The 17,400-nt window shown below is 47.0% G+C and overlaps 1 protein-coding gene across 1 annotated transcript in view; it reads right to left on the bottom strand.

The window, feature by feature from the left end:
- Nucleotides 1–17,400, bottom strand: part of DOCK1 (dedicator of cytokinesis 1) — a 498,451-nt gene that overhangs the window by 38,832 nt on the left and 442,219 nt on the right. Inside the window, 2 exon segments of the mRNA XM_055346339.1 lie at nt 694–783; nt 15,243–15,362. Of these exon segments, the coding sequence (XP_055202314.1) occupies nt 694–783; nt 15,243–15,362 (210 nt within the window).

Genomic DNA, 17,400 nt, shown 5'->3' with positions numbered 1-17,400 from the left:
TTGGAGGTTCCAATTGGGTGGGAAGGTGAGGATGTGGGGGAGACAGTGCAGATAGGCGTCTGGTCACCTTGCCACATGGCTTAGACAGAATTTGTCACTCACCCCCAGTGGTTAGTTAGCAGGGAATCTGTCCAAAAGAGCCAAATGCAATAACTGGTATGATTTATCTATGTTTTTGATAACCAAAGAGGTGCCACAGAAATGGTTTTTCTTATGATCAAATGGCTGGTCTTTAGTTTTTTGAAACTGGTATCTATTAGATACTGGGATACATTACAGAAATGTTTAAAAGGGGAGAATTCTGGTCTAAATTAATGGCAAGAGAAAGGCCTGGGCTACTCTTCCTTCAGCCCCCACCCCACAGATGGGTCAGTTTTAAACCAGCAGAGATTCTCAGAGACTCTTGGGCCATCAAGAGTACGGTACACAAGGGGTCAATAGTCGTTTACATACAAATGCTCCGAGAAATCTTCAGAGTCTGGTTCCCAAAGTGCAGCTGGGAATAAAAGTGAGTACTCGAAGGCCCGAATCAACGAGCAAACACTCAAGATTGTCCTCCTGGGTAAAATGGAGGACCATGGCCAAGGTCACAGGATCCGAAGAGAATCTCCAAGTTAAAATGGAAAGAGAAATCCCAGAAAAACAAGTGTCGATCACCTGTGTTCATTTAAATGGAAAGAAAAGGAGACCTACCAGTAATTCGCTGAGTTGTTCGTAATCAAACATCTCGTTTTCATACTGTTCGGCAAGTTCCTTACCCAGAGCAATGGCCTCCTCCCACATCTGTGAGGAAAAAGAAAGAAAAAAGAGAAAGCGAAACTCAAAGCTGAATCATGCAGTCAAGGAATGAAACAGTAATACGACTGTTCATAATAAAACAATTTGGAAATATGCTTGCTGAATCGGAGAACGCTACAAGAATAACGTTAGAAAAATACAAATATGTTCTAGAGGCTCATGTCCTTTGGTTCATGACCAGACATCAGTTGACTAAACTGGTCCACTACTGGCTCATCGGTCATGTTGGCCTCTGCCCAGGGTCAGAGCAGTCTGCCTGCCAGTTCTGGCCCACTCCATCCTCTCTCCTGCTGCCAAGTACGGTGGCTGAAGCCCATCCATCGCAGCAGCAGTGCCGGGGTGGGGGGAAAAGGAAATGCGGTGCACGAGAGGTTACAAGGAGCCTGGTTTTGTGACTTTCCCAATCATACCACTGAATAAAGACTGGACTGTCAGAAAGAACAGGATATAGTTCAACTCCAAATTAAAGCTTGCAAGACGTTGCTTTATGTGTGCAAATACCGTGAGACTATAACGCCTGCCATTATTTTGAAAGGGGGAACTTTTTTTGGTAGTAGTTTGAGAGTGGATTTCCAATCAGGTAAATGATTCATTAGAATGCTGATAAACTTTGACATTTTGGGAGAATTCGTTGATGCATATAGTGAGGCCTGAATTTCTCTTATTTTTCCTGGGAAAAATAGAGTGGTCTCCTCGAGAAGAATATGTTACATATGGAGGAGCCATCATCTTCTCCAGGAAGTCTTTCTGGGTGCCAATGCTCCTCATGCTCCCATGATGACCCAGGATCCCCCTGACTTCTAACCCTTTGGTCACATACAGAAACTGGAGTGCTTCTGCCATTCTTTCTCAAAGACCACAAGGCCCTTGAGAGACTGAGCATTATTAAAAACACTAGACCACAACCGAGGGCCGGCTCAAGGATGTTGATCAGAAGAACTGGAGGTTGTTGATTTAGATTCAGGAAAGCACCACACCATCCCACACATTGTGTCCCCAGCCAGAAACCATTCCCGTCCCGACTGCCACCATTACCACAAGATGGTAGAACTGAAGTCAAGACAGGTGATTCTGAGCTCGCTCTGTCCAGCAAGTCCATCTCGTCTCGTCAGGTGGGACTTTATTATACCCATTTCACAGATAAAGAAGTTGGGGAGGAGATAGGTCAGTAATCTGCCCAAGGGCACAGAGAGGTGTACTTGGCCCAGCTTGATCTTTTCCCAGAGTTCTCGCTTCTGTTGACTGTCTTGTCTGGGCTGTTATAAAACGGTACCATGGATGGGGTGGTTTAAACAATGGACATTTATTTCTCATAGTTCTGGGAGCTGGGAAGTCTCAGAACCAGGTGCCGGGAGGTTTGGTTCTTGGTGAGCTTATAGACCTCTTCTTGACTTGTAGACTGCCACCTTCTCATCGTGTGCTCACACGGCCTTGAGAGGCTCTCTTTCTCTCCGTAGAAGGGCAGTAATCCCATTGTGGGGGGCCAGCCATACTCATGACTCCATATAAACACAATTAACTCCCAAAGGCTCCATCTCCAAATACTATCATGTGGTGGTTCAACATATGAATGTGGTGATTGGAGGTGGAGGAGGAATGCGAGCATTCAGACCATAAGAGTGATCATGTGCCAGCACTTCCAGTTTCTCCCATCCCTTCCTACTGGGATGGGTTTTAAAGGATATGAGGCTAATCACCAGTTCCAGGTTCCTGCTGAGAACACAAGCTGTCAGTTCCATATGTGGCACACTCTTGTCACTGAGGACTCATTGTCTGGTTGGTCTTTGCTTCTTAGTAGGATGACCCCATCAAGGGCCTTACTTATTACTGAACAGCCCAACAAGACTTAAATACTCTTTATAGTTACTGCCTAAATAAACCATCTGCTATTTTTTTTTAATAAGAAAAAAGGCTATTCTGGAATATGAATTACACTTTAATACTTTGCAAGACAAAATAAAAATAAGCCCAGAGTAGAAACAGATTTCCGAGATGGGACTAGTGCCCAGGGAAGAGAGAAAGAGGCCAAGATGCCCTTCCTGGGTCTGCACACCTGGTTCCCCTTCCAGAGCCGCCATGGTCTCCATCCTGCTGGTGCTTCCAGAGCTGCCCTGCATTCTCTGAATATTTAATCTGCTGCTCAAGATCCTCCTTGGCTCCTCTGCTGGGGGTCCAAGCTCACATTTCTAGGAAGGGGAAGCCTCTTGCAATTTCAATATTTCTTTTAAGCTCTAGTGAGCAATTCCTTCCTTAGAGTATTTCCATTTCAAAGAAAACACTATTTTTACTTGTGATTCTCTGTCACAAGATTTTTCTTTGAGTTTTCTGCAAGCAAATACACACTCTATTAGCTGCCTAGAATGTTAGGGCATCTCATTTATTACTGAGTAAAAGCTTAATCTGCTTTTATCCTAAATGACAGATGAGATGCTTTAGATACATATCAAAAGTAATTGTTTTTAAAAGAAATGTTAGTCTTGAATAAATATCTTATCCGACTCACCCTTAGGTGACATGGTTGTGTTTTCTATCAGATTTTCTATAAATACACCTTCCCCCCAATCCCTCCAGGGTCTTACAGGATTCTGCATTAGGGAGATTTTCATCTACTTTTAATTGGATAGGGCTCTAAGGAGTGTGGGCAATTCATATTTCTGATGTGAACACCTTGGAAGATATTTCAGTACCAGGGAGAAGACAGATTCAATGTGATCGAGATTCAGATGACCTCCGTGAAAGAATCACTGTAACCCACGAGTTTGACCATCCTGCCTCAGCTCCTGTGCTAGGCTCTGAGGTTTACCACAGCCCTGAAGAAAAGCACCAGATCCTCACATAACCTCGTTCCCTGATTTGAAATCCTTAATCCACTTTATTGCCTTCTTGACATCGCTAGTTACTTGCAGTACGGAACACGTTCATCTCACTACCTCTTTCCATCAGACGATCTTAGCTCCTACCCACTCTTGAGATGACCGTCTTGTCTCCATCATTCCGAATTACCCAGTTTCAGGAAGTCTCATTTCATCAAGTTTCATGAATATCAACTATTTTTCCCTTCTTTTTTTAAAAAAAAGATTTATTTGAGAGAGACAGAGAGAGAGAGAGCACATGCATGCACACACACGAGTGGGAGGGAGAGGGAGAGAGAATCTGAAGCAGACTCCATGCTCAACGCAGGGCTCGATCTCACAACCTTGACATCATGGCCTGAGCTGAGGCTAAGGGTCAGAAGCTCAATTGACTGCACCACTCAGGCACCCCCAAATTTTTTCCTTTTTCTCTTCTTCTGATGAAACTCCTTCCTTAGCGCCCTGATGTCCATGACTGTAGAGGACAGATCAGCTGTTCATTTCCTACAGAAAACTATACAGTTGACGGTGGGCCAGTCCCCCTGGCCAACAACCCTGACCTCATCAGGTAAGGAAGCTGTGGTGAATGAGAGAGAAGATGCCAGCCAGGACAACTGCCCCTTACCAGTAATTCAGGTTACTGAATTACTCACTGGGACAGCGTGGACAACTCTGGTTTAATTCACTTACTAGCTGTAAGTGACTCACTGGTGAGGATGTTTTATGGGACGCCCGAGTTTCAGTCATTCCTCTATAATTCAGCTGTTTCTCCAGGCATTTGTTGGGAGAAGACTCATCATCAATGACTTGTGACTTTCCCGTCCCACATGGTCTTTGATGTCTGAATGGATGAGGATGTGATGGTATAGAAGAATCCAGAGCAAAGGCTGAGGCCCCTCAGCACAGAGGGGAGTGAGGTGGCTCAGAACGAGCGTTAGGTCTTGACCAGCGAGCGAGCCCAGAAGCCTGCGAGGGAGTCTCTTTCCAGTCCCTCTGGCATGAGGGAAGATGTATGTCATGAGAAGGGCTATGGTGACTCTAAGGGCTGCGGCTCAGCTGAAAGAATAGAGACCCTTGCAGACACCACCCTCTCTCGAGGCCTCTTGGCAATTTCTTGAGCCGATGACCCCATCCTTGGTCCCCCTGATGTTTTCAACTGGTGTCGGCTGATCAGATAAAAGGATCCACATTTTTCCAAAGACATTTCTTGGAGAGAAGATCAGGCCCCAGTCTCCCATCCCAGCAGGGGCACTGCCTCTGTGGTGTGCAGCTCAAAGCCACCCCATGTGGGAGTAACAATGCTGTCCTCTCCTTGGGCATGCCCAGGAACGGAGCTGGTCACACATGCCGGGAAAACCGTGGGATCTGGGATTTGGGCCTGGCGGAGGAAGCCTTTCTCACAAGGTTCTCAAACCGAATCAACAATAAACCCTGCCGCTCTGGTGCAGTCAAGTACTCGAGGAAGCACTCACTCAAGGAAGCACTGCCCATTTAAGTCACATGCATTCCTGGAGTACCCGACTGCACCAAAGCGGCGGGGTTTATTGTTGATTTGGTTCTGGGCTTGTTTTCCCCGCAGACATTCCTTACCTGTTGGAACAGAAAAACTACTTGCTCAGCTTTTAGCACCTTGAAAGGCGAAGTGAGGAAGGAAACATTTCTTTAAAACCTGGAGGTTTTGCATTTTCTTCTTCAGACCAGGACATCTATAGTTCTGCACATTTCTGAAAAGCCTAAATCAGGCTGCAAAGAAGGGACACTCTCACACCTTCATTCTGCAGGTGGTTCTGGGGCACGTGGGACGGGGACAGGCTCCAGAGAGACCAGGTGGAGACGGACAGAGGGGAGTACAGACAGCTCTTTGAGGAACAGTGTCAAAAAGAGAAGGTTGATAGGCAGTAACTGGAGAGAAGAGTCAGAACAAGAGAGAACTTCTTTTAAAGGAGGGAGAAATAAGGGCACAGTTGTAGGGGAATGTATGTTAGTCAATAGAGAGCAAAACTCCCCAACACTGCGGGGGTCAAGTAGACGGGCTGGCCTGACGTCCTGGGATGGGCAAGGGGCTCCGGGGCTCTGGTAGGTGCGTGGAGAGCCCGTCCCTCAGACAAGACGGAAGCAGAATATACAGGGACAGACACAGACCAATGGACGAGGAAATGCCAGGGACGCGCGGAGGGTGAAGTGGTGTCATACTGCCTGCGTACCCGCTAGCTGGAGGGTCAACTACTTTGAAGAAAAGAATTAACATGTGACAATTGGAGCCTCATGTCTCTGCACGGCTTTAACTGCCTTGCAGGAAATAAAACCTCACTCACTGGACTTAGCAACTTGGTCTCTTCCAATTTGGCAGTGACTGAGGATGCTGTCCCCTCACCCTACAATGGGCGACTGGGCTGTGCTGGGCACCCTGGCTCCTCCTGGCATTGACCCATTAAAGAGGCCCTGTGTGACCAGCTGACTTCAAGCCCTGGAGACGTCACCTCCCTCTCTGTGGTCTCCCAGTGGGTCTCTGGCCCCTCCACCCCCCTGCAACACCACCCCCCGTGCTGGTCTTCTGCCACCAAGTAGCCAGAATTATTCTCTGAAAAGAGGAAAAGGAAGTCACTGTTGCCTCTTCTCATGAAGTCTCATTGGCTCCTTGTGCCTGAGGGAGTAAACCCAATCTTCAGAATACGTACAAGGCCGAGGGTAAACTGGCTCTCCAGTCCCCCACGTCCATGTGTCTCAGGACCTCTCACCTCCTATCCCACTTCTTAGCTCCCCCAGAAACCCAAGATGGTCCCAGGAGCCCTTGCCCTTCCCCGGGCTACTCCTACTCCTTGCAATTCCTTCCAGCCATCACCAGGCAAAGTTGATCTTATTCCTCAGGAACCAGTCGACGTGTCACCTCCTCCAAGCCTTTCCTTTCTCCCCAGAAGAAGCAATCACTCCCATACTTGCTAGACAGGTAGACCCAGCACCCACCAGTGTGAGAGACCGGAGTAAGGTTCTGTTATTTATCTGCGTGCGCACGAGCCCAGGGGCCAGCCTGGCAGCCCTGGAGGCAGGCCTCTCTCACTCACGGGTGCCCTTGGCACCAGTACGCTTGGTGGTGGGAACACTTGCTAGGGACCCTGCAGAGAGTGGGGAGGAGTGTGGTTCTGGAGTCTGAGCACTGATGTTATGTTGCGCACGCTTTGATTAAAAAAAAAAAAAAAAGGTTTCTTATTTTATAGGAGCAGATCAATATTATCATGATCCCTTCGAACACGTTAGCAGGCCCGCTTCCTCCTCACTGAACAGATTCTGGCCTATATCCGGATTTTCAAAACTTTAGAAACGCCGAGGACAGTCCAGGAAGCGGGTGTCTTTCCGCCTCTACCTGCCGTTCCTCTGAAGAACCACTGTGCTTTAAAAGGGAAACTCATCGAATGACAAAACTTCGCCCCAAATACTTAAGGAAAGAAATCGAACCATTCCACCAACTGCAGCAACTTACTCCCCAAATCCCTATTTTTAGCTCACAGGAAGATGTGAGATGCCTCATTTCTGACTTGGGTGCAAGGCAAAGTGCGAACTTTGTCAAGGCGAGGTTATTTTAAGGGAAGAGGCAACGGAGCTCCAGTTGGAAAGAACCAGAGAGCTTCCCCCAGCACGTGGGCCCGCGGGCCTGCCCCCTCTGCAGGCGCTGCCAGGCGGCTTCCTGGTTGCAGAGGTAGCTGAACGCTGGTTAATACGGGCTCCCTCGCTCTGACTACATTTTCCTGATGGCAGGGCTTCTATTTTTGACTCATCCTCCATAGAGAAGCCTGGTAATTTTCAGCAAAGCACTTGGATTAAGGGCTTTATTGAAAATTACTAGGCCTCAACCAAACACAATAAGACAGACAATGCAGAGAGCATGTTCGGGAAAGAGCGCCCGTCTGCCAGGATAAAACCCGACAGAAGGCTTGCAGGGGGACGCTCAAACGGGTGGTAAAAACAGAATGGAAAGGAGCTAGGAGTGGTTATTAGCCCAGGAAGGAAGAACCGTAAAAGAACGAAAGGGGAAACAGATGGAAATGACGTTTTATGGAGAGAAAGAAAAAGATGAAAAGCCCAAGAGCTGGGCTGAAAGACATTCGAAACTTTTTAAAACGGTAGAAAAGCAAAAATAGAAGAATGACTTCGTGTGGAAGAAATATGGAAAGATAACAGAACATAATTCAAAAGCCGGGCTGTCCAATATAAAGCAGCAGAAAATCCATTCAGCGTTGCAGCTTTCAGAGCACAAAGGCAGAGGAACTTTTAATACGGTCCGGCCTGGGTCCCTTGTCTTCTGCTGTCCCCGCAGCCTCTAAGATGCCTTCCTCGGGCACCGGCTCCATTACTGCCCCCAAAGTCTTCGGGGGACAACCCTGCCTCGGATTCTGAGTTCCCCAGGTCCCCTAGGAAGCTGAATAAATTTCTAACAGTGCAAGTGAGCTCTTGGATGAGTAAAGTGTCCATATATTAAGGACATAATGAAGATACTTAATTACCCACGGATACAGCCACGTGGTGACAGCCTGTATCGATGGAGCCTTAATGGAGTCATACTTTTGCCAGACTGAGGCCCCGTTTCATTTCCATTTTAGAATTTCGTGATCCTCAGCCTTCAACTTCAACTGTGCCATTAAGTCCCGTCACTCAAATACATGTTTTCATGTATTCAGAACTGTAATGTTTTCCCCTTAAAATGGAATAAATGTAAGATCAGACCCAATTCTTGTGATTTAAAGAATTTAAATCCTGTGCCGCAGGATCGTGCGCAGAACGTGGGGTCTAGGATGGAAGCCGGGTCAGCCGTTCAATCAGAGATCGTGGCCAATACCAGCTGCCCTCCCAATGTGGCAGCCCTGCTCACTTGCTGCATGACCTCCTGCGACATCCTGACCGAGGACTGTCATTTCTGAAAGATGCACAGAATCCAGGAAGGAAGAGCCGGCCCAAGTGTTGCAGGACGGTCTGTGCGATCTATAGCTCTGCAGTGAACGTGGTACTGAGGTCGAGTTAGCATCAGGCTCGGGAAAGGAGCCTGTGGAACATGCCCCACCCCTGCACCCCCAGCCCCAAATCCTACACACTGCAGAAATGATGTCAGGGATCTGCCTCTTTAGACCTCCTTAGGCGCTGACGAGTCTGGGTCAGAAGGCAAGGCCGCACAGAGGAGACAAATAGGCCTAATGGAAGGTATTTTGTGGAATGTGTGAGTGATGGTGCCCTTTGCAAGTGTTTTGCCCCAGCGCTGGCCAGAAGGTGCTCCATTCCATAAAAGATGAACCACAATGGCAGTGCTGATGGGGGGGGGGAGGCCGTGCACGAGTCCGGGCAGGGGTTTGTGGGAACTCCCTGCACTTCCCATTCAATTTTGTTGTCAATCTGAAACTGCTCTAAAAGATAAAGTCTACTAAAAAAAAAAATCTTTGACCGAGTGTCCAGTTTCGATGCAGCACCAGTCTCCCTCCGAGGGACACAGAAGCATCACACACAGCCTGTCCTGCCCTCGAGTAGCTTCAGTCGAAGCAGGACCTGGTGACTGGGGTGGTCTCCGGACCAGCTCCTTTGTCATACTGGGAGCTGCTTAGGAATACAGAGCCTCAGGCCCCGCGCAAGACCTGCTGAACCAGAATCTGCAATTTACCAAGATCCTCAGGGCACTTAGGGGGCCTAGAAAGCACGAGATACTCAAAGTAGGGAGATACAGGGTACACATACAGAGTTCCAAGGCTAGGGCAAAGAGTGTCTAGGGAGACGTCTTCCTGGATGGTGGGGGCAGGGAGGCTCCACACTGGAGAGAGCATGGGAATAGGACAGCAGGCAACAGAGGGCCCTTCCACACCCAGGGAAGACCATGGAAAGTCCACAAGGTTGGGAATCAAAGAGCATGTTCTAAAAAAAAGGCAAGATGTTGTGGGTAGAGAGAGGATTGATAGGTAGGGTAGCGCCGACTACTCTACGAAGGTGAGGGGAGGGGCCTCACCTGCCAGGTGAGAAGCCTGGATCTGCCTACAGAGGAGGTAGGGGGATCCCAGAGGTTTGGGCATCTCTGAAGGGATTCAAGCCATATAGATACTGTGGCCCCTTTGTTAGAACATAGAGTGGCGACCCAGGGAGCAGAGTGTCAGGGACAGGTGTGGAGGTGATACACCTCGGACCAGAAGCCTGGGAAGACGGAGCTCAGGAGGAAGAGAACGCTGGATGACCGGCTCTAGCAGCAGCTCTTCTATCCAAAGACCCGAATGGTTCAGCAGTGCCTCAGGTAGGATCCTGACCAAGCCAGGGAAGATAATAGAGCGAGTTTGTCAGGAATTCTCATTCCCAAAGGCACTCAGATGTACAGACCACAATGAGAAAACGTGACTCATCCTTAAGAGGGAACCCATAAAGAGATTATAATTGACTTTGGTCAAAACACAGAAGAAAACAACATACCTGAGGGGCATAATGCTAAATTTTAATAATAAAATAAGATAAAATAGTATCAGAAAGCTGTATCTTGCTGCAACAAAGCTATGTTGCCTTTTCTTGGTTTCTAAGGGTTTATCTTCATTCCTACCTCCCTCCGTTTCTGCCTCCTTCCTTCTCTAACGTTTGCCCTCTGTGTTTTTCCTTCAGAGACTCCTCTGCCATAAAGGAGCCCCTAACTCGTCCATCCCTCCAAATCCTCTAATGTGCGTAATTACCACACTCCAACAGTTTTTTTCCCCCCAAACTTTAGAAATGACATTGGGTCATAAGAAAAAAAAAAATCTAATTTAATGCTTGTTATCATACTTTCCCTCATTGTTCTGACATAAATTCTATTATTTCCTGGCTTTGGTCCCCATGTTCTCATTCTTTTGGATATTGTTTAGTTTTTCAGATATTCACTCAGCATTAGGAAAATATGCCAACAGGCCCATAAACAGCCCTCGCTGCCTGTTAGCCTCAAACAGGCTCAAGGCTTTGAGGTTAGCCTCAAAGGCTAAACAGAAAAGTCTCCCTTCACACCAGCATGTGGAGGGATGTGCCAGCAGGACAAGAGTCTTGATGCTCAATGAGAACAAAGCCTTTTTGGCTCAGATCAGCACCGACCAAAAGAAACATAATGCAAGGCACACAGGTATTGCTAAATTACTAGTAGCACGTTTTTAAGAAGTGGAATTAATTTTAGTAAAATTTAATAACATCTGCAATATTATCATTTCAGCATGTAATCGGTAGCAAAAAAATTAGTGAGAAACTTGACACTTGCATTAGTCGCTCTGGCTGCCGTAACAAAGTACCACAGACTGGGTACCCTCGATTCATTTATCCCCTCAGAGTTCTGGAGGCTAGAGGTCCAAGATCAAGTCGCCGGCCGGATGGTTTCTTTTGGGGCCTCTGTCCTTGGCTCGTAGATGGACCTCTTCCCACTGCGTCCTCACACTGTCCTTATTGTGTGTCTGTGTCCTAATCTCTTCCTAGAAGTACACCAGCCTGATTGGATCAGGGCCCATCCCAGTGACCTCACTTTACCTTAATCACCTCTTTAAAGGACGTAGGTGGAAACATGGTCACATCCTGAGGTACCAGAGTTCACGACTCGCATGTATGTATTTTTGGCAGAAACAACTCAGCCCTCAACAACATTCTTTACTTTACACTAGAGTCTTAAAAATCCAGTGGGTATTTCACGCTGACAGCACATCTTGGTTTGGATGGGCCACACTTCAAACGTTACTGACCACATGTTCCTCACGATTCCAGGATCGGACCGTGTAGGCTAGAGTCTCACCCCTCTGTCTGAGCACTGGCTTCCCTGGGGCACCTGCTCAGAGGTCCCCCTGCATTAACGGAGGCCCTTCTCAAGTGCCCATTGGCTGGAAAATTTGTCACCCATCACCCAAGAGCCGTTGTGAGATACCTTTTCCCCAAGTGATTGCAATCTGGGAACAGAGTATGGAAATGTGTACAATGAGGCCCTCCCAAAATCCAGTCTGGTGATCTGCAGCAATGAGCATAGCCACTTGTCTTACTCCATTGTATTCAGAAAAGGCAGAGAAGATGTTCTTTCTTAAATACTGCATATACCCAGAACTGGCAGGGACACCCGTGTCGCAGTCTTATTTCCTAAATGAAAGTGATCCTATTTCTGGCACAAAGTGCCCAACTCTGATATCTTCTGCTGTGACCTCACTGTGATTTCCAGTGTCCTAGCCACAGGGAACAGGAGCCCATCTCCTCCTGCTGCGCACACCGTTCCCAGCCCCTGCCCTGATGGAAGAAGGAAATTTGACTATGGAGAAATGGGGATCAAAGCCCAACACTGAGTTCTGTAAGATATCTCTATTCTCACATGTCCAGTTGCAGGGAGCTATACTATTTGGGGGATTTATATGAATATTATCTTTTTGAGAACATACACCTACTTAGGTCATTTCCACGTGCCTTGCAAGCCCTCCGTTAGAACCCTGGCTCGCTTGTCTTCCTAAATGCCCTCATAGGGCATAGGAGGGGCTGCATGTCTGGGAACTTCCACTGGGGCCCGCTATGGCCCGGTTCCTTGCTTTAGCCAATGACATGAACAGAAACACGTGGGTCGTTTCTGGACAAGGCGTGCAAGGGCCAGGCTGGTGATGTGCTGTCCCTTCTTGGCTGCATCTCTTTGTGGCGGAACCTGTACCCATCTGGGTGCCGGCTGGTGTAGACTCGTTGAGACGTCAGGAGGCTGGAACTCCAGCATCTTCCTGCCCATCAGTCCTGATGGAGGAGATGAGTAATTGCTTCCTTCTGTTATCTTCTTCCCAGGAAATGTCATGCTTGTTGATGTCAGAACAACATTTTTGTGCCTCGCAGCTAATCACCCAAGTACTTCAGATTTCATCTGATGAATTTTCTCGCTCACCTGTGCTCACTCTCCAAGTTAGCTTTAGAGGGATGAGGGGACTTTGTTTCTTTGAACATTCTTGTGGAAAAAGTTACAAATCCTCAGAAATGGCTTTTCAATCTGTTTTGCCAAGACAACTCCAACAGCTACTGTGGAGACAGCCCTCCTAACCCGTGATTAGCAAGTACTCCTCTGGACTCCAGGTTAGCCGACTGCTTCCTTGACCATAACCATCTCTGTGTCTCCTCCAGAACACAGGATGTTCTCTCCACCCGCTCCTCTTTTTGCCTACAATACTTTGTCACTTGAGCTTTTTCAAAACCAGGATTTCTCAACCTCGGCAATATTACACTTGGAGTTGGATATTTCTTTGCTGTGTCACTCTCTATATGTTGTAGGATGTTCAGCAGCATCCCTGGCCTCCACCCACTAGATGCCAGGGCAGTCCACGGCCCCCATCATGCCAACCATGTCTCCTGTGGGTCCCAGTTGAGAACCACTCTGTTTTAAACTGAACACATTCTTCCCACCCCCCATACAAAGCTGCCTTTGCAAAAAATGAAAAGGCCTCTGTTCTTTGATTATTTATTAAAGGCCACTGTCCTGCTATAGATGAGCATTTCCAAGTGTCAGGAGTCACTCTGAAATGCTGATTATTCATCCACTCTTTCACTGATTTCTCCATTCAACCAACAAATGCCCACCGGGTTATGTGCCAGGCATTGTTTTGAGAATTAGATGCATTGTAGGAGGAAAATGTGTGGCCACAATGTTCACGGCGTTGACGACCTACTAAGGCCTTACATGTGCAAACCTACAGCTGCAAACTATGGGAAGTGCTATAGGGAGGAGGAGAAGATACCGTGGGGGTCAGAGGAGGGGTGACATTCAAGCTGAGATGGGAAGAAACCAGCCAAGGGCAGGAGCAGCAGAAGCCAGCTAGGCAGAGGCAGGAAGGGCTGCTGTGTATGAGGCCCCCCACATTTGGGTGATGTGGCTGAAATACAGGTGTATGGGAGGGAACAAGGGGTGACATGGTGGGAGAAGTCTGAGGGGCCGACTCTGCCAGAGGATGTATCATTGCCACTGGGAGAGCCCGGAATGGCCATGAGCAAAGGCACACGTTCCCGATGCCCCGATGCCGTCTGGCCCTCCAGCTCTGCCCACCCCACAGCTTAGAACACGGTAAGCCAGGAAGTCATCAGAGGGCGAGGAATGGCTGAATCAGCCCCATTTCTTCTAGCAGTTTGCTGAGAAATAGGGTTCCCCCGGCTAAACTAATAAAATTTTAGTAATCGGCCTAAATTGTGAAAGTGTCTCATTGCTATAAAGAAATATATTCCATTCCACTGCAGGACCAGGTGTAATCCAAGGTGTAATCCATAAGACATTTCCAAGTGGCCTCTGGGCAATCTACACGCTTTTCTGAATAGTTTGATTTTTTGTCCTGTGTCAAGGACAATAGGGAATGAATAAAACACACATTATCTTCTCAATAGAGTTTTGTTTATATTGACAGGCACCAAAAGAGGTGGCCATCATCCCTTCCTGCTGTAAGTGCTGTTTTGGGAGAATTGTGCCCTCACTTCTACCCCCCCCCCCCCACTGCCCCAATGTATGTTGAAGTCCTAATCCTGGTTTCTCTGAATATGACCTTACTTGGAAACATGGTCTTTGGATATGATGAGTAAAGATGAGGTCATGGGAGACTGGGTAAATCCAGTGACCAGTGGGCTTGGGACAGAGAAATCTGGACATGGAGACATACACAGGGCGGATGCCACGTGCTTCAGTGGAGGTGGAGCCAGGGCTCTCAGAGGACTGCCGGCAACCCCAGGGGGTAAGGGGGACGGAATGGAACAGATTCTCCCTTTTGTCATTCTCACAGAGCAAGCACGGTCCTGCCAACACATTGGTGTCAGTCTTACAGCCTCCAGAACAGGGAGAGAATCCATTTCTGTCATTTAAAGCCACTCAATTGGCAGTGCTTTATTACAGCAGCCCTAGAGGGCTCACACCGCGCCTCCAGGGGTTCTCTGGCCACTTCGCTCAGAGTGAAGAAAGGAACAGGTAACCAAGATGAGTTATGAGTCCTGACGAAGCAGCAGAAAGAGCTCCCAAGTCACTCTGGTGGCAGATTTTCAAACATTCCAAAGCTCAAGGAGCTCCTTTCCTTTGCTTTCCCCCCTACCCCCCCTGAATAGTTACAGCTTATGTGAGTCACACAAACTACTGATGAGATCTATTACTGGCTGATTAAAATGATGGCAGGTTTCCTTTCCATAGAAGTCAATGGAATAAATAATGTTGTGGAAGCCAATTAATCTAGAATCCGCCAAAATGGAGCAATCCTTGTCTAACCACAGGATTCCGTTCTCAGTGGTAGTAGAAAAATGGAAAACTCTCAAAGGAATGAATCCACTCCTTCTCGGTGCTCAGAAGCTCCTTCCAAATCAGGGTCCCGGACACGGTTCCCTGAGGCAAGGACTGGTAACATCCTTGTGCTTTTAGGTTCTTCCCTCCAGAGCATGTATATAAAGGGAAGACTGCAGGGTTCTGGGGTAGGATTTCTACCTAGAAGTGCCAACTGGTGGACCACCACGCAGAAGTCCTTCCAATCTACAATTTGTAACCACTTTCTGGTTCCACATACATCACGTGTTATAAAATGTGCACTGTGGGGAGGCACACATAAAGAGGGAAACACAACAAAAAACACGCCCCCCCCCCCCATTTTTTTTTACCTTGCCTTTGTCGAAGTAGTGGATGATTTCCTGGTAGAGCTGTTCCTTCAGCTGTCCCTGCGTTGTTGCCTGGTACCCGTCCCGCTGGGTGAGGTGGGCCGCGCACACATCCTCTGACCACTGAGACCAAAGCAAAGCATGAGAAATGTCAGGTGATGGTGCATCCAGTGGTACCACTTGCCCACCCTTGGTCAGAATACACCGCAGTGAGCCCTGTGTGTCCTACATGGATGCAGGCCATGGTTTGGGGGACAAACAGGGCTGCTGTCAACAGGCTGTTGGGGTATGGAAATGAGGGTGGAACCTCTGTGCAGAAGCCCCACGAGGAAGGAAAGACAAGAGGGAGGCAAAGCTGGGCCTACATTCATACAGAAGAGAAACCCAGCAGGTTCTGGAAAGCAGAGAACTGTCAGCTTGCTGATAATGTCTTATAATTCCTAAGGTAAATTATGAGCCAGGCGATTGGAGCTTTCTCAAGTGAGGCATCCTGGGGTGCTGGCTACTGTTTTGGGGTGCTCAACATTTTATTCAACAGCAAAGAAGATACACAGATCTCACATACCAGTCACGCCTTGCAGGTTCCTCTTAGACTTGTGATCCTGACTACAACCAGTTGTTACAAAATGATTAATTATGGAGTTCTCATGGTATAGCTAGATTTCTACCTTCATGGAGGATAAATGTAAAAATTTTAGGTGATTCTGGCCTGTAACTAAAAATCAAATAAATAAGAAAGTTCAGATCTCAAATAACGTCCTTGGAGTTTAAAATCACTTAAAAAATATTGACTAGGGAGGTAAAAATCCCTCCACACCTTCCACTTAAACACTCAAATGATTTTACTTGATTACAAGGGCTCAAGGCTAACGTTTTCATCATTCTTGTTTTTGACAAAATAACTAAAAACGACTATATTTGAGAATTTTTAATGAACAAGAATATATTTGTCATGTTGAAGAACAATTTTCATAACAATACAAATAATCCTTTCGTAAGTTGATTAACCAGCATGAGTTCACGGTGAATGCAATATCAAAACGTATTTAGGAAAAATTGTGAAACGTCATGGTGTAAAAGACACGGAGAGAAATTATGGAGCATTCGCCATTTAACTGGAAAATTCAGTTAAACTTTATCTTTTCCCAGTGGAAAAGATAATGCATTTGGGCCTACCGACTTGGGATATGAAACACGCCCCATCTGTGCTCAATTAAACGTGTATGTACTATGAGAGAGTGAGGGTGAGTAAGCACTTTGTCAACCCCATTTTAATTTCCCCGGTGACAATAAATACCTCCATATTTGCAAAAATGCCTTATTACCGAAATTTGGGTTTCTAACAAATGAACGCCATTAGAGTTCCTAGCAGTATGGCTTGTGTCAGGTGTGCCAAAGGAAATCTCTGTCATAAATCACATTCCTTGGGAGAGCTTTCTGTGGTGTGAAGCCAAAGAGGGTCTACTGATGAGGCCCCAGTTTGAGCCTCTTCCTGTTTTTTCCATAATGGACCCTTCTGTTTTCACACAAAGGTAAATATCCATACTCAATGTCTCTATAGCAGCTTGGGTACATTGGTAGCATTAAGAGATACTGGAGATTTTGGAGTTGGGCCAAAGGCTGGAAGAATCTTGCTGGAGTTTTACTCCTAACACAGTGTTCTCCTTAATGCTTCTCATCACCCACAGACATTGCTTAATGCTCATTTTAATGTAGTCTTTACTGGTTTTCTTTCATTCAGTTTTTGGTGCTCAAGGGGCTGGCTTGATTTTGAAAACAGGATTCCTTGAATGAGTGGTCTTTATGCTGGGTCACTCAACTAAATTCTAATTCTCCTAACTGTTCTTGTTTCTCTAGTTTATAACTTTTCAATTTTTTATAAGGATACAATGGGAAAGATGATCTAATGATTAGCTAAAGTTTTAAAACGTACAACTAGAGGTTGTATAGCAGCTTCTTCATCCATCCACTCCTTCATCCATCTGCTCACCTACCCAGCCATCTACACATTTGGATACATCTATTTACCCATCCACTTATCCATCCATCCATCCGCCTGTCTATCCATCTACCCACCTAAACTTCCATCCTTCCATCCATCTACCCACATCTATCCATCTAGCCACCTACACTTCCATCTATCCATTCATCATCCATATAT

The sequence above is a fragment of the Nyctereutes procyonoides genome, unplaced genomic scaffold (assembly GCF_905146905.1).
Source record: "Nyctereutes procyonoides isolate TBG_1078 unplaced genomic scaffold, NYPRO_anot_genome, whole genome shotgun sequence".
In the NCBI taxonomy this organism is placed as follows: domain Eukaryota; kingdom Metazoa; phylum Chordata; class Mammalia; order Carnivora; family Canidae; genus Nyctereutes; species Nyctereutes procyonoides.
This window is presented reverse-complemented; position numbering and strand designations above follow the sequence as displayed.